At 31.7% G+C, this 17,065-nt stretch overlaps 1 protein-coding gene across 1 annotated transcript; it reads right to left on the reverse strand.

Annotated features, from left to right (window-relative positions):
- Positions 1 to 1,121: 1,121 nt before the first annotated feature.
- On the reverse strand, positions 1,122 to 16,719 carry LOC144844588 (ribosome production factor 1-like). Its single transcript, XM_078701564.1, has 9 exons — positions 16,547 to 16,719; positions 16,247 to 16,303; positions 15,875 to 15,955; positions 15,476 to 15,571; positions 13,366 to 13,519; positions 12,633 to 12,715; positions 12,180 to 12,358; positions 11,560 to 11,686; positions 1,122 to 4,106 (listed from the first exon to the last, which is right to left on the reverse strand). Exons 1-9 carry the CDS (start codon positions 16,712 to 16,714, stop codon positions 4,065 to 4,067), a joined length of 987 nt encoding a protein of 328 aa, XP_078557690.1. The 5' UTR covers positions 16,715 to 16,719; the 3' UTR covers positions 1,122 to 4,064.
- Between the last annotated feature and the right edge of the window lie 346 nt (positions 16,720 to 17,065).

The raw sequence follows: 17,065 nt of genomic DNA on the forward strand, positions 1-17,065 counted from the left end.
AAATCAGTATTTCTTGCTGCTTTAGAGACCTTTATTTCCGATTCTTAACATTTTACGTTTAAAATTAAAGATGTATTGTCACCCTGAAAAATAATTTTTACAATTTTTGTTGTTGAATATGCCATTTTAATGTTACATAGTTATCCACTTTGAACAAAAGTTGGATCTAAACAAAATTTGTTTATCTGAAAAAAACTGTAATTTAAAGCAAAAAATTGTCAAATTGGTTGAATTTAACCATTTATTATGTTATGTTATAAATTAAAAAATAGTTTTTTTTCCTACGGAAGTGATTAACTTGATTAAAAATACAAAATAACCTATTCAAAGTCTGATTTAATTAATCTTCATTTCTCATGTTTTTGGGGGACAATACATCTTTAAAGCACCAACAACAGAAGACAGACATTAATATGTAGGATATACGTGCTTTGATAACCTAAAAAGGCTTCCGTTACAAACTAATCATTGCCGTGGAGCATCGACGTTTTCAAAAGATTGTAAATTTCATTAGGTCCATGCATTACAATAATTATATAATCTTAAGATTAAAATAATAAATTAGTTTTCTTTTTAAAATGGTGTAAATTTAAGACAGACTTGATGGAAATTGCATTCAAGTTCGCCTAAGATATAGTTGTGTTCTATAAAATAAATGACGAGTTTTAGTTTTGTTAGAAAAACGAAAACAAGTGGATGCGTTAGGACACAACGCAAGTACGTAGTCGCAACGCAAGCGAGTTGGCCAATGACAAGCGACAGTTCGAATAATTCATCGCTTGTGATTGGTCCTTGCGTTGCGTCCTAGTGGGAACCAATCTTTATAGCAAATCCATGGACAGTGATGAATATGTTATTTTCAAATTTTTAAAAAATTTGTTTTATTTATTTTATTTCAACAATATTTTACGAGGGTGGTCCATCCAGCCGAAGGTGATCATTAGGGACCCTCACAGAAATAAAACAATTAGTGCAGATACAAATAACAGCTACAATCTATCTATGTAGTTTTTGTCAATATTATCTTACTTATCGATCCAGAGCAGTAAAATTATCCATCTATTATCCCGGCCAGCTATTTACCATCGTTAAAACGATCCAATTAGTAGGCCGCCTGTCCTCACAAACAGCCGGCCACCATATTTATATTAACCTATATTTAAAAAAATGAACACGCTACCTGGAAATTTTAATTCTTACAGATGTTTACAATTTTATAAGTAGGGCCTAAAAAATCCTATACAACATAAACCATTAGACAGTCGTTATTTTAGGTACATTCCCCTTTTCAACAAAATGATAAAGCACGCAATAAACACACAATACCTTGGAGTAACTTTGAAGAAAATTGATCAAGCTCATTCTTAGTTTAAGCTATCAAATTCATAAAACCTGTATTGAATGTTTGAACAATTACGTATGCTCATTAAAATGGGACACTGCAAAATTATAACCACAATCCATCATTCCATTTGTTACCATGGTAGCGTTGCATTTTTCAATCTAAGTATTCTAAATTTCTGCATAAAGGAGCTCAACACAGTTGTTTGTAGATTAACATATTTATTAAAAATAACATGGCAACTAAATGTTAACGGCCAAAAGTCTATAGCTTGGTTTAAACTAGGACACAATGTAAACGACGTAAGCGCAACTAGAGCGAGATGACAATTACACTGCGAAAGTTTGAATAATCGACAGCTTGAGATTGGTCAACTCGCTTGCGTCGCGCTTACGTCGTATGTTGCGTCCTCTATTATTGTTATTATTATTATTATCACACTTATGTATAAAGCGTGGTTCCCACTAGAACGCAACACAGCGACGTATCGACGCAAAGTGATGTATTACGTAAGCACAAGTGGGAACCGACGACGCAACAGTACTGCAAAAATCGCAGGTTTGATTTCACGCAGGCGGGGGCAAACATAATTATTGGAAGGGCATTTTCTTGCGTAGGTTGCTTTACGTTGCGTCTCTAGTGGGAACCGAGCTTTAGGCCTATCATTTCTCTTTTCTTTACGGCATTGTTATAAGACAGCAACACAATTTCCCAAGTTGGGATGAATAAAGTTCCCTTGTATCCTTGAACCAAGCTTAAAGCCCTGTCTACACAATCAAATTAGTTCAACAAAAAAGTGTGAGGCCTACTCAAGTATGGTGGTGATATGTCCAAATATGGTAGTGATATGACATTATCATGTCCATATATGGGCACATCACACTTTTTTCCAAAAAGTTTGATAGTGTAGACAGAGCTAAAAATTGGTTCTCACTAGCGACGCAACGTAACGCAATCTACGCAACGTAAGAAAATGCCCTTCCAATCATTGTGTTTGCCCCCGCCTGCGTGCAATCAAACCTACGATGTTTGCAGCACTATTGCGTCGTCGGTTCCCATTTGTGTTTACGCAATACAACACTTTGCGTCGATACGACGCTGCGTTGCGTTCTAGTGGGAACCACGCTTTAAGAAACGGCTGAACATTGTGAAATGGTAAACAACTGTTGTAATAGAAAAAAAAGTTTTTGGTGGATTTTCTGTTTGATATGCGCGCAGATACCACCACTGTGGTTTTTTTTATTGTCTGTTCAATCTCTATGGTTCAATTGAGTATCAATTAATAAACATTGTTGTTGTAATTGTGTATTGGTACACAAATAGCAGGCTTTTTACCTATGCAAAGGCTAGCAAAAAACAAAACAAAAACACCTATTGTATGCTTTTGGAAAATTCAATGCATATAATTCTCCTGTAATATTTTGGCTTTTCTTTACATCCTAGTTTTTGATCTGACATCAGTATATTATTTATTTTTATTATTTAAACAATTTCAATGTATAACATGACAGCTGTTGATTGTCAGTGTCGTATCTAATATAGGCAGCATAATAATTTGTTATTGAAAAATAATAATAAAAAATGAAACATTACATATACAGATGAAAACAATATTACCATATTTTAGTTGTTTGTGTTTCAATGTACAATGCAACTGGATTTGTTTTAATCTATAGAGTATAGGTAATATGAGTTAATGTACGTAGGAAAGCGAGTACTGTAACATAGAGGCCAAAGGCCTTGGCAATCCAACACTTGGGACAGAGAGTTGTGAAGGGTCCCTTGTTTTTAGCCCTCAGTGCATGCTCATGGCCATTACACCACTTTTTGAACTCCTACTATAAATTTTTCTGTGTAAACACTGCTGATTTTAACCATGGTCATGATCTAAGAAGTACTGTTCATAAGTTTCAGTTAACTATTCCTTTTGTAAGATTAACTAGTTCTTCCCACTTTATTTATTTTTTTGGCCCTTTAATATGGAATCATTTAGATACCAGTATTGTTAACTCTTCCTCTCTCACAACTTTTCATAAAAATCTTAAAAATCATTTATCATCATTGTACTCAAACTAGACCTTCAAACTGTTTTTTGTCATGACCTTTTTTATTTTATATATATTTGTTTAAGGGTCTTGCATGACAAGAAATCTCTTCTTGCACGCTCCTCTATTAATGGTATTTTTGTATTGTCTCATTATAAATTACCACTCTTTTTTATTGTATTGCTAACAGATGGAACTGGATTTACACTCCAATGCATTTTTTTCTGTGTGAATGCAATATTTTGTCACCAGAGTTCACTCTACTAGAGTTGCTTAAGCTATACACTATTTATTTAACAAAAAAATGTGATCTGCCCATTTATGGCATCATATCACTACCATATTTGGCCATATCACTACCATATTTGGCCACATCACTACCATATTTGGCCACATCACTACCATATTTGGCCACATCACACATTTATTGTTGTAGTGTAGACAGACCTTTAGATCCCCTTCAAATTACGCGCTAGCTCAGTATATAATTAAAGGCAGATACATTGTACTTTTATAGTTAGGTCATGATCTGTCATTTCAACTCTCTGTTTTTATGTATAATGTACTTCATTGTTTTCTTCGGTTGCCATGACAGCTATGACACTAAACAGACCTTGTACTCATAAAAATCAAGCAACATAAAAAAACAATCAATTTGTATCAATTTCATGTTGCACTTACAAGAAGAATTTCCGTCGACTTGTTTCCATTTCATGTCGCTGCAAGACAAAAATATATATATATGCCATTAATTATCAACTATTATAAAGAGAAAACAATAAGGTCTTAATCAAACAATACATTACATTTTTTACATTTTTTTGTTGTGGTATATTCCCCCATTACTCATATGAGTCGAATGTCTATGCACAGACATTTATTAAATTTATTTTTTTTTTATTTTTCAAATGAGGTGGTTATTTTGAATACATGTAGTGTACTTATTCAACTGGAAATGACGTGCTTATTCAAATGAGGTACTTATCCAAATGTGGCACATAATTGTTATAATGTGGCACTTATAAAACTCAGGTGGTTATTCAAATAAGATGGCTATTCAAATGGAGCACTTATTATAATTCAAACCAGATGGTTATTTAAATAAGGTGGTTAATTGCCAAATATAGCACTAAATATTCAAATGATGTTCTTATTCAAATAAAGTGGTTATTTGAGAAGTACTTATTCAAATGTAGGAATGATTAAACTGCTATTTTTCATTGCATTGAGGATAACTTAGTACAGTTTAACCTTGAATATTTAAAATGCAATTGTTTGATGAAACAAATCATCAACATGTACAGCACCCATTTAAGCTTGGCTCCCACTAGCGACGCAACGTAACGCAATCTGCGCAATGTAAGAGAATGCCCTTCTAATAATTGTGTTTGCCCCCGCCTGCGTAAAATCAAACCTGCGATATTTGCAGCACTATTGCATCATCAGTTCCCACTTTTACGCAATACAGCACTTTGCGTCAATACGTTGCTTTCTAGTGGGAACCACGCTTAAGTGTGACGTAAACTAAGGAATGCATGTATGTACAGTATTCCAATATCAAATAGCAATGTTAACAGTTGTATTGAATAAAGCCCATATGTTGTTTGTGAATAAACAAAGATGTCAAACAACTAAGACAAACAATCACTGTACTACTTGAGGTGTCTATCAATTAGGTGTAATAATTAATTACAATTTAATTAATTGCATTATGTATTAAATAGGATATGTGGGACACTCAAGCGGAATCAGACATAAGTCGCATAGGTAGTTTTGTATAGACAGCCAAAAACAATGAAAGGCTAAACAAATCACAATTTTTTTTAATGGAAAATAACAGTTGAAACAGTATTTAATTACATTACCTTGGTGTTTTTTTCTATTTTTAGAAGAATAAATGCAGGAGTTTTAACATTTTGTGTCATCAGTTGGTTAAAAAATGGTGTAAATTGTGTATGATTTTCATAAAACCTATCATGTTTATGCTTAAATTGAAAATGTTCTCATGGGTTGTTTTTAATAAAAATTGAGCATAGTAATAAAACAATAGTTAATGAAATAAGTATGAAATTTTATTGAAATACAACAATTAGAATACCCTTTACTAAGGCGTAAACTTAAATGCCCTGTTTTTGTTCGTTAACTTAAAAAACATTTTTCTCAAAACACTGATTGTAACAACTAATACTTTAGACTGAGATATCTCTGGAAGTAGACATGGTATCAAGATATTTTTTCAGTATTTTAAATCTTGGATAATGTATTTCAGTATTTGTGAAAATCTCAATTTTAAAAATTCCAACTTATGTCTGATTTTGCTTGAGTGTGCCACAATTATAATAATCAGGCCAGATTATGAAGTATTAGTTTAAGTAGACAGTAACTGAAATCAAGATATTGTTAATATTGTCCTAATTATTCCCATGGCACCATATAGATTAACACACTGGGATTTCACAGTCAAGACTTCAATACTGATCACCATTGTTATAACAGGCCAAACATTTTCCAGGAAAATAGTTTTCAGCAAGAATATTGTAATAAGAATTTGGGAGGTCTTGACAACCTCTGTTACCTATAATTTAACACGATTACTTTTGAGACGACCAGTACAATACTAAATTGGGTTTACTTTTGATTTCCTGTCCAATCACAGTGGTATATTTTATAACAATTATTATTACACCAATAATATATTATAAATTATTGATTTATGAATCAGAATCCTATTAATAAAAACTAATAAACTAATACAACTATTGTATATTACACAAAGGTGCTTTCATCACTTAAAATACATACTTTTAATAGCGCAATTGTTGTTTTATTGATTTGTATATACTGTATCATTCTGAAGGGTAATTATCATTTTACGTTGAATAATTGTGGTTTGTTATTGTTTGGTTTTGCATGCAATTTATATGCAAATTTCAGGTCTATAATGAAGTTATATACTATGCAGTATCTCTTACGATAATAATATGGAGCTTGCGAAACCATGATGCAGCGCTTTTTGAGATGCAACGTACTGTGAAAAAGCCAATTTTTTGATCGCGAGATGAGATTCGTTGTGGATGTGGCTTTCGTATGCATTGATACAGGGATCGGCATCTAAGACTGTCATGGTTGACCGACTTCCGCGTCTTACTACTATGTTTCTACCTCGAAAGCTAGCTCCCTATTACATGTTGACTAAAGGCAATTATTCTGGTTAATGCAAATCCTGCAATAGAACATTTTTGTATGTTGTAACTTTTGCATCTAAAATCTAAATGTTTCATATTGTTTAATTTCATATTATTTGAATATTTTGATAAAAATGAAATGGTTTATTTATAATGTTTATGAGCAGAATGGATGAATATTTTCATGAGTTGAAAGATGTAAAGTAGAAATTATAGTCAATTTTTTTTTCTCAAATTGTCCTAATTTTATTAGAACTATATTATTATGATTTTTGTTAAAATATTGGACAATAAATTAAACCAGTTGGCCAATAATTAATCATTATTATTAGGATTATATTACATATTATTAGACGTCAAACCAATCAAGTAAGAACGACTTAAATTGGTTCTGCATCATTGATTTTTAAAGAGTTGGATTTCTATTGAAAAATTGCAATTAAAAATCCAATCATAAGGTTAGAGGTTGATTTGTTATTGTACGAGAATCTTTTGTGAGAAAAATAATAAAAATATGGTAGCGTAATACACACAACTGTCAATTAGTTTTTGAATTGTGTTATTTTAACACAAACTTTTCAAGAATGTTGCTTAGGAATAAAACATGATTTTGTTTTTTTTTACGGTAAACATTTGGCAGTGTGGATTGAGGATTGGATGATCAATTGTTGCATGGCAACAATAATGATGTACACAATCGAGTGTAACATGAGTATGTTTATCTTTGGGCAACTATGATAATACAATTTGTATTGTCTTTTTAGATGACCTTTTCCACTAGGTTATAATAATATGCTTTGACTTTTCCTGTCCTAACAAAATAGAAACAAATCTTGGAAAGTGTAATGTGCCCAAATATGGTAGTGATATGCCCAAATATGGTAGTGATATGCCCAAATATGGTAGTGATATGACATCATCATGTCTATATATTGGGCACATCACATTTATTTGTCACATAAAGTTTGATAATGTAGACAGAGCTTTACTCTTTGAGAATTTCGGAGTAAAACTACTCAGTGTAAGGGGCGTGGCACTGATCATGTCGCAGCCACAGATAAACCCTTTGATCTCTGGAGCTCATCATCATATTGCTAGATTGCCTTGGTACAAATTTTGTCATTAGGTGACAGAATAAAATGAACACATTTTCATCCATCACCTTTTGAAATTATCTATTTCGTTGTGCCATGAACATAAACCATTCATTATTTATTTTATAACACATCTTTTAAGAAGAGGCTAGGCCAAGGCTGGCCTAAACCATTCGAAAAGGCACTACTCTAATTAAAGACGGGGAGTATAATAATTATAGATGGTGTACACTACAGGTTGATTGAACGTGATCAGTCAACATCAGCTTAACCTTGGGTTGTGTGTGTGGTTGCTCACTGTATAAAAAAATCAAACATGCAAAACAAAATTGCATTACTTGATAAACAGACTTTATTCTAGTCTATTTTGTCCAACGTGCTACTACTTTATGCGAGATACTCTTTCAACCAATTGCTAGACAGTGCTTGAGCCATAACATAAAAATAAACGCAAAACGAAATTGCAGTACTTGATAAACAGACTTTATTCTAGTCTATTTTGTCCAACGTGCTACTACTTTATGTGAGATGCTCTTTCAACCAATTGCTAGACACTGCTTGAGCCATAACATAAAAATGTTATACCTTTCATAGGTCATTGAATAATGTGCAAGAAATACTATATACGCAATGGGGATAAAGTGCTTCGATATACTTAAATGCATTACATAAATTATAACACTATTGATGATTTGTAACCTTTTTTTCATAATGACCGTAGCTTAATACCATTTGTATAGCTTTTAACATGATTAAAAATAATTCATAGTTAACTATATGGGGTAGTGCTGAATAAATAACAATTTCAAAGAATAATGAGGCTAATGTATTGGAATGATTTTGAGAAAAAAGTGGAAGAAAGACAACCTCAATTTGTTGCAGTGGAGATGAAGAGATATCTAACTGATATATTGATATTTACTCAACTGAATAATATAATCAAAATGATGGTAATCCTTATCTAGCAGGAGGAGGGGAGGGGGGGGTGAAGCACTATGGTTGTGCACCCCCATATTTTACAGACAAAATTACCATTACATGTATAATTTAATAGAAAAATAAATAGATTTTCTCAAAATTTGGGCTTGAGATCATAACTGTTTTTCAGGCCATCTATACAGGAACTTTAAAACAATTGGAATAAAACTTTAAAAACGTAAGTATAACCCCTATTAAGGAGAAACCTCTTAATAGTGGTGTATAGGGTTGGCTGTAGTGCTAACACATATATTTCCTTCGTTTGTTTCACAGGAAAGCATCCCCTTAATAGGGATGTCCCTGTATAGACAGCTAAATGTGGATCAACCATCCAAATCAACAGATTTCCATCACCTTATTTACTCAACAGTGTTAGAACATTTTACCAAAATATCATCATTGTGTCATAAGCAAACGCCTTGAGAAAGTAAAACTGGAAACAAAATATACAGTATACATACAAGATTGTCATTCATGCTAAAAAAAAATACAATATTCAGCGATTCTCTTGTTAAGATAGGAAATTGATTGCATTAGCATGTTGAGTAATTAATAACAGCACCTGGAAATTCTAGGTTAGCATCTTAAAATAATTGTTATTCACGATTTGAAATAAATGAATTATGTCATACAGGCAATGTTTTCCTAAAACTAATCAAATTTACTTCAGGAGACGTTGGATAATAAAGTGAAGGTTCTGGAAGGTAATTTTGACACCTTGGGCGTAACATATATTAATTTCACAATGTCAATGCCTCTTGAATTACGTCTATCTAGTTATATAATAAATTAACTGTTCAGAAAAAGGAAATACAAATTACTAACAAAACATCAATTTGAAATAAATACATACAAAAATGATTAAGAGATGATTAGTTAAAATAATTATCCAATCATATTAAACATACTAAAGTATGAACTAAGTAGCCCTATTGGTCTATATGGCCCATGTTCAAATCTCTCATCGGATGAATTTTTGTACTTGCAGGTAAAGGCACAAAACAAATGATTTTGATTAGAACCCGAATGTGAAAGGGTACATAAAATAGGCCTGTGTATGTAAACTGTCATTTCAAAGCCTTTTGGGTATAATGTTTTTTAGAAAAATACTTTGTTAATAGGGATAAACAAAATCCTGGATGTCTGGACTTTGAAAGAGGTTAATACTGTGGAAATAGTAGCTTTAATAAAGCCTAAAATATGTTTTTTATGTTGCCTAACAACAAATACAATAAAAAATCTAGGACTGGCCATTCTGTAAGGCTGTATTTTAAGCATTACATTTAAAAAACAAGGCCATATACATGGCTGGAGTTGCGCGCTTAAGTTAGTTTTTTTCCGACCGACCGACATAGTGAGCTGTATAGTCGCGTTGCACGCGACTGAAAATTGCATGAATGAGTAAACTTTCTATAGCACACTCTATTCTATATTTTAGATTAGTAAATTATTTTTAGCAAGACTAGTCATTAACACAAAATAACTCAAAAAGAACAACAAATCTGAACTGCTCCTTCAACTGATATTTAGGCAATACAATTTTTTAGGTTTAATTGATAATATCGAGGAAAACTATAGAGATAAAATACTACATCCTATTGATGTCTGTTGGCAGGTGAAGAGGAAGATAAAAAGTGTATCAATCAATCAAAAATTGTAACTCTTCTAGGGATTAACAATCAAACAACACTACACTACAAAATGAAGCATGAATCGAAAAATATATGGTCCCGTTTTATACAGTATTGATGTTGAATTTGTCAAAATATATGTATGAATTTTACACAGTATTGTATATATCTATATATATATCAACAGGCACAGAATAAATTGTTAACCGCCCGGTGATGTACTAATATTAATTAATTTGAGAATTAAAAAAAGCCGCCTCAATTCAGATTCGAACCCGGAACCTTTAATATGTTGTACAATTGGTTAAAATACATAATTGTATAGCGTAAAAGTCAGCTTCTTTTCTTCCTACCTACCTTGGGTTTTAGGCAGACAGGGCAGATCCATGGGGTAGCTATTGGGTCGCTACTACTTCTTGATATATATTTTTGACAGAATATTAATATTATTATGCTTAGCTAGCACTACCCATTTAAAACATTCATGGATCCATCCCTGTCAACGTCCACCCCTGTCAACAAAGTGATTCACTTTTTTAAACTTTCGGTATTTGTTATTTCTTTTTACCTCCGCCAAGGAGGTTATGTTTTCACCCCTGTATGTTTGTGTGTGTGTGTGTTTGTGTGTGTGTGTGTTTGTGTGTGTGTCTGTGAACAGCCTGGAGGCCACAGTTTTTATCCGATTCTCACCAAATTTGGCAACAATGATCTATGCCCCAAAAGCTCGGACGAGTTCGAATTTGAGGGGGAAAAGGTCATAGGTCAAGGTCACAACTAACAAAAAACTATTTTACTGCCTAGAGACCACAGTTTTTATCCGATTCTCACCAAACTTAGCCACAATGATCAATGACACGTCATATAATTGTGGTTAAATTTTGAAGGGTCAGGGTCAAAGATCAAGGTCCATAAAAAACAAAAAAAAAAGGAAATAACAAAATAATAAAAAAAAAACCCTCAGTGGGACTTCAACCTGCGATCTCAACTGTGAGAGGCTGGATACATAACCATTACACCACACTGTCAATCCACAACTTTGTAGTGTGCAGTTAGCATATTTACACTTAGAACTAATACAAAAAATGTAAAAAAAAAATATTCAGGGGGAATTTTATGTAGGGGAATTTTACAGTAGGCGGAGGTTTGTACTCTCGGAGTACCCTCTAGTTTTGTTCATTGTTTTATTCTGTGTACAGTGCAACCAATGTAGGTATTTTCTTGTATGATAAAAAAAATTATATACATAATGTTGTAAACTGTAGTTAAAAATGATTTATACTGTACCTTGTGAACCCATTCATATTCTCCAAACTTTGAATCAAACGTTCCCTTCTGTAATGATCGTAACTTCAGAGTGAACTTTGGCCCCAGTTGTTGAAGACCAACTTTTTTCCCATCTTTGAAAATGTACCTTAAATAAAAACTAAATCTTAAGACTTTGGATTTGAAATATGGTGGTTGTATCCTTGTGGTTACTGCCAATTTTAGATTCTAGTCTATAAAACAACTCAACTCCGCTGCACTCCGAGGGCGTGTGGCGCAGGGTGTTCAACGTTGGACTACTGATCGTGAGACCGAGGTTCGAATCCAACTCTCACCGCATTGCTTGTATCCTTAGGAAAGATACTTTACTTAAGTTTGTTGTAAGTTTAAGTAAAGTTGACAATGTATCAACGTTTCTGTTGATATGCAGGTAAAACAGTCTTCTAAAAAAAAAAAATGTGATGTGCCCATATATGGAAATGATGATGTCATATCACTACCATATTTGGGCAAATCAAACTTTTTTTTTCAAACTAGTTTGATAGTGTAGACAGAGTTTTAGAAGGAAATTTCTGTCAATTGTTATTCAAAAAATATATAATTTGAAAGAATTTGTATTTGTATTGTATTTTACCACATACCTGTGATGTCTAAAAAAAATAAAATCACGTTGATTGTGAAAAGTGACTACTCGGCGTCCAACAAAGTCGGGATCGTGTGAAAACAATGATGCTATAAGCCTACCAACAGTATGTCCTAGTCGTGTGTTAAAATTGTTCAATACCAGTTCAGGTTTGTGTTCAGTTGGTGTGCTAGAATTCTAAAACAAACATCATAATTTTGTTACTAAACACTGTATATAAAATAAAACCATAAATTAAAAGTTCAAGTTCTGCCTTTCCCTATCATTTTTACATATTTAATCTTTAATCTATTTATTTATGATACATTAACCAATGTTTGTTGTGTTTGTGGGTCTTGCATCCAAATACTGGGACAACCTTTCCAATACGATGTTGTATATCGAACTAAAGAATTTACTGATTTTTTAGCTAGTTTATTTTATACTGAATTATATATTATGATTTGTTTACCTTAATTTCTTTTCTTAGTTTAAGATTTGTTAATTTAAAATGTGCAGTAGGGCCATCTGGAAGATGACATAATAAAAGTCCAGCTAAATGTGTGTGTTAAGTGTTATAGTAATAACATAAATATATTTGAGAGTTATGATGCCAAACAAAGTGTGTGCAGACTTGGAAGGGAAAATACCACACGACGTACAGTACATGTATGCTCAGGATTTAGAATGAGTGGCATATTGGTTAAGCTGCGATTTAAAGGATAAATTGAATGGCAGGAAAATGATGATGTACTTGCTGGAATTTAATTTTGGCAAGTAAAAGAAATCCCTGTTTAAAACAATTTAAGGATATCCTGTATCCAGGTACAATACCACTCCCGAAGGTACGAAACATCTACACATGCTAAGAAACCAATGCTTTGGTAGTAGTAATGTTGTTTTCCACAAATAATACATATATTTGCTTGATAAATCATTAAATATTTATAAATGAGGATGGTGGTTAAAATAAGTCTAGAAATAGACTTTAAGCATGAGAGACCACCATTAACAAAATAGAAAAAACATTACAATGTGATTACTGTACATTAGTTAAATAAATAGATAAATATAAAACAAATAAATAGAAAACAAAATCTTCTGTGGCTGTACATGTCATAATTCATATGTATATCACAACAACAATATGTTGCTTTTTTAGTTGTCTTTTTTCGTCCAATAAAAGCTGATACAGTAAAGGATACTAGGAATTCTCTTGTCTTCATTAATTATAATGATGTCGGTGTAATCTCTTGCTTTGCATTGAGGTATAATCTTCTTGAGCGCTAACCCTCGTCGATAGTACACATGTGTGTTAGGAATACATTCTTTTAACTGCTCGCAAAACTTCATGGTCCGCTGAATAACGAAAAAAAAAACAAACCAAAATTAATTAAAATTTCATTGGATGGATGATGTTGGTCGATGAGGCAGACGAGGGGCTCGCCTCGTCTGAAAAGTTTTCACCACCCACTCCAATTCCTCAGCACAGATCATCATATTTTATATTAATAATTTTATTTAAAGCATCTTTGCCTCGTCTGTTTTTAAGCTTTTGCTATGGCATAGTGACTAGTTATTATATGTCCAAAACTAAAATTGTATTTATTTCCAAGTAGTAAAATATAGTTTATGAGCTGCAATACAGACCATTTTTATAGAATACAATAAATTCATATACAGTTATACTGTACAGTATAATGTAAATATTAATATTTTAAAGGGATTTCAAATACAAATTTGATTAAGATTATTTTGTCAAAAAGAGATGGTTTTTGAGGAAGTATTGAAAGAAGAGTAAAGCTCTATCTACACTATCAAACTAGTTTGACAAAAAAAGTGTGATGTGCCCAAATATGGAAGTGATATTCCCAAATATGGTAGTGATATGACATCATCACCACCATATATTGGCACATCACATTTATTTTCACATAGTTCAATTTTGTCTATATCTATTAGAGGAAGAGAATTAATTAAAATATAGGTTTGAAACTGAAAATGGCTGGAATTTTATAGCAGGCTATATACTATACTACTTTATTGAAAAAAACAAAAAGATATTTGTTTTTATTATTACATGTATACCTGCAATAATATAATATGACAAACAATAGTATTCTGTATAGAATCAATATATTGAAAAAAAAAACAAGGATGAGACACACAGAAATATATATGTCGTAAAAAATTAATACTTACTTCTTTATTACATGTTATGAGATAGAATCATGTATTGTATATATTATTGGTTTGACCTATCCAACTCGAGTCATGTTTACAAAATTACATATAGTTTTGAATATTTGTATATATATTATTATTATTTGTTATGAAGTCAAGGTCATTGTAGATTATCGACTGCATTTAACATCCATAATGAATATACTGTATAAGAATGTGTTTAATTTTTGTGAGCTTTATTTTGTTATTTTTTAATGGAAAAATAAAATTAATTTAGTACAGTACTGTATCTTGCTTATTATAAAAAAGGATTTTTTAAAATTTAATACCATAACTGAATTTATTTATCAAAAAATAAACAAAAATTAATTATAAATATAAATTTGTTTAATAATTGAACATCTTCTAATTATTCAGCATATTTTAAATTAATTAAAAGGGAAAACCAATTTCCGTCGTACAGTAATTACATTTAATATTCTTGGTTTATGGAAATAGCTTTCTTCAGATTAAATTAAATTTAAACTACATAACATTTTCAAGCTGATGATTAATAAAACCTCACATTATTGATTAAATTACACAAAAATGATTTGTCAATGATAGAGGGCGATAGCATCAATGGATCGTAAAGTGTACTGTTGGTTTTATCAAAATCCATTCTAGTACAATTTGCTAGAACATTTTTCATAATTGGTCACATTTCAATACTAGCTAAACAGTCCGTCAATGAATTCAGCAGAAGCCCGATTATAGGGACACCTTTTAGATGCAAACAAGTTTCCCTTTAGGTGTGTCCCTTGAATAGAGGCTGAATCGAGTTTTAAAACATATATTCCCTTTTGTTCTTTTCACAGAGTCCCCTTGATATGGATGTTCCCTGAATAGGGTTGTCCAAAAAGGAGGGGTTCTACTTTAGTTACCTTTTAGTATGTGTCCAAATTCAAATTGTAATATAGAATTGATTTACCAAAAAGTGTGCGTACTTGCTTTTGTTGCTCTGACATTTTGCAAGTATAAGTTAGATTTTACAACCTAAATCCACTACAATTTTGTGGGTGGGGTTATACCAGAGAAACTAAATTAATGATTGCACATTTTAAAAATAAACACTGTAATATATATACTTACAGATCTAGGTCTGTCAGATGTTGTAATAAGAATTTTTGGTTCCGTCAACCTATTGAAGTACGAAGCCATCTCATCCTGTGCTTCATCATGCATGACCTATTGATTTAAATAGTTGTGAATATTATAAATTGATTGATTGTATTCGTTATTCAAATAATATAGTGAAATATACAAAGTAAAAAATATGTCCACTTATTTCCAATATAGTCAAAACCGTTAATACAAAAAATTAGTTAAGTCATACATAATTGAATTAATTGAAGTGAAAATACAATAAACTCTAAAAGTTGTGTAAATTGAAGTTATAGCTTATAGCGAATGAATGAAAACTTTGACTCCTTTTGTATGCATACATGTGTATTTGTAAAAATCTTTTTAATTTATTTACAGTAATAATACCTCTTGATCAGTTGGGTCAACCATGGTCTCGTCATACACTCTCAGGCTTTCAATAGTTTTGGGTGCTTGTTTTGGTGGTGCCTGGTTAATAAACAAATTTAAACCATTGAATTTAATATAAAATATATAATAAATATATAAACTTATAATAATTAATATAAAACATAAAAATTTAATTCATTAAAAAATATACCAAAAAATGTAACAAATATAAAAAAAAACCAAATTAAAGTTAATTAAGCACTTTAAGTATTGCAATGAAATGTGAAAAACATAGCAAACTGTACAGTTTTAAGGAAGTGTCCTATCTTAATGCACTATATAGGGCCTACCAGTACTACACAGAGTAGCACTTACTTTAAAAACCCTTACCTTATCACCTAGCATTTTTGCTTCTTTCTTCCTCAGTTTTTTCTGCTTAATTTCACGCTGAAAAGTAGAGAAATTGTTTTATGATTGATGAATGCAATAGAAAAAAGTGGTACTGTACACATGGAGGTATAAACATCTAATTTATAATAACCTAATAACTCCATTCTTTACGTTTCACTTCCCACAAAACATGGGCGAATCGTCCTGACCTAACTAAGAAGGCCGCTAGCCTGGCTGTGTGTGTACCACGCTCACTTATAATATTAGAGAGGCAGGCATACATAGCCTAGCCTATCTTACTTTTCTTTTTTCAGTTTTCATTTGCCTGTATATTTCCATCCTTCGTTTCTTGTTCTTTATACTTGATATATTGGGTGCTGGGATGCTAATATCAGCAGCAGGAGTTTGGTTACTTTCCTCATTATTGGAGGTTAAAACCGTCGTCGACGTCCACATGTTTTCAGCCATTTTTGTTAACGGATGAATGGAGCTGAGGTCAATCTTTGGGTCAACCGACCGTCGTGTCTAATTCATTATTATTTATTTGCACGGCTACCCAGTCCTTACGTAGTCAGTCTACTTGCACAGGTCATTTAATTAACAATGTTTTTTTTTGTATCTACATATCTCTTTACACATTCTATTGTTTATTAACATACAATTTTTTAAATAAGAACATTATTTCTTTTTAAATTGATCTGTCAATATATTATCATTAGCATTTTTAAACATATGTATTTTCTTATGCCACAGTGCTAAAAAAAACCAATTCTTTGTCATATCTTTATCTACATTATCTCTTAAACGTTAAAGTAATTT

Source organism: Antedon bifida, chromosome 6 (assembly GCF_963402885.1).
Source record: "Antedon bifida chromosome 6, ecAntBifi1.1, whole genome shotgun sequence".
Classification (NCBI taxonomy): domain Eukaryota; kingdom Metazoa; phylum Echinodermata; class Crinoidea; order Comatulida; family Antedonidae; genus Antedon; species Antedon bifida.

What these genes read in the sequence shown, in the direction of transcription:
- LOC144844588 (XM_078701564.1), bottom strand. Translation starts at nt 16,714, where the DNA reads ATGGCTGAAAACATGTGGACGTCGACGACGGTTTTAACCTCCAATAAT. An exon ending in ATTTTTTTTAGACATCACAG is followed by an intron (nt 11,687 to 12,179) that starts GTATGTGGTAAA and finishes TTTTTATTTAAG; the next exon opens with GTACATTTTCAAAGATGGGA. An exon ending in AATATGAATGGGTTCACAAG is followed by an intron (nt 4,107 to 11,559) that starts GTACAGTATAAA and finishes TTTGTCTTGCAG; the next exon opens with CGACATGAAATGGAAACAAG.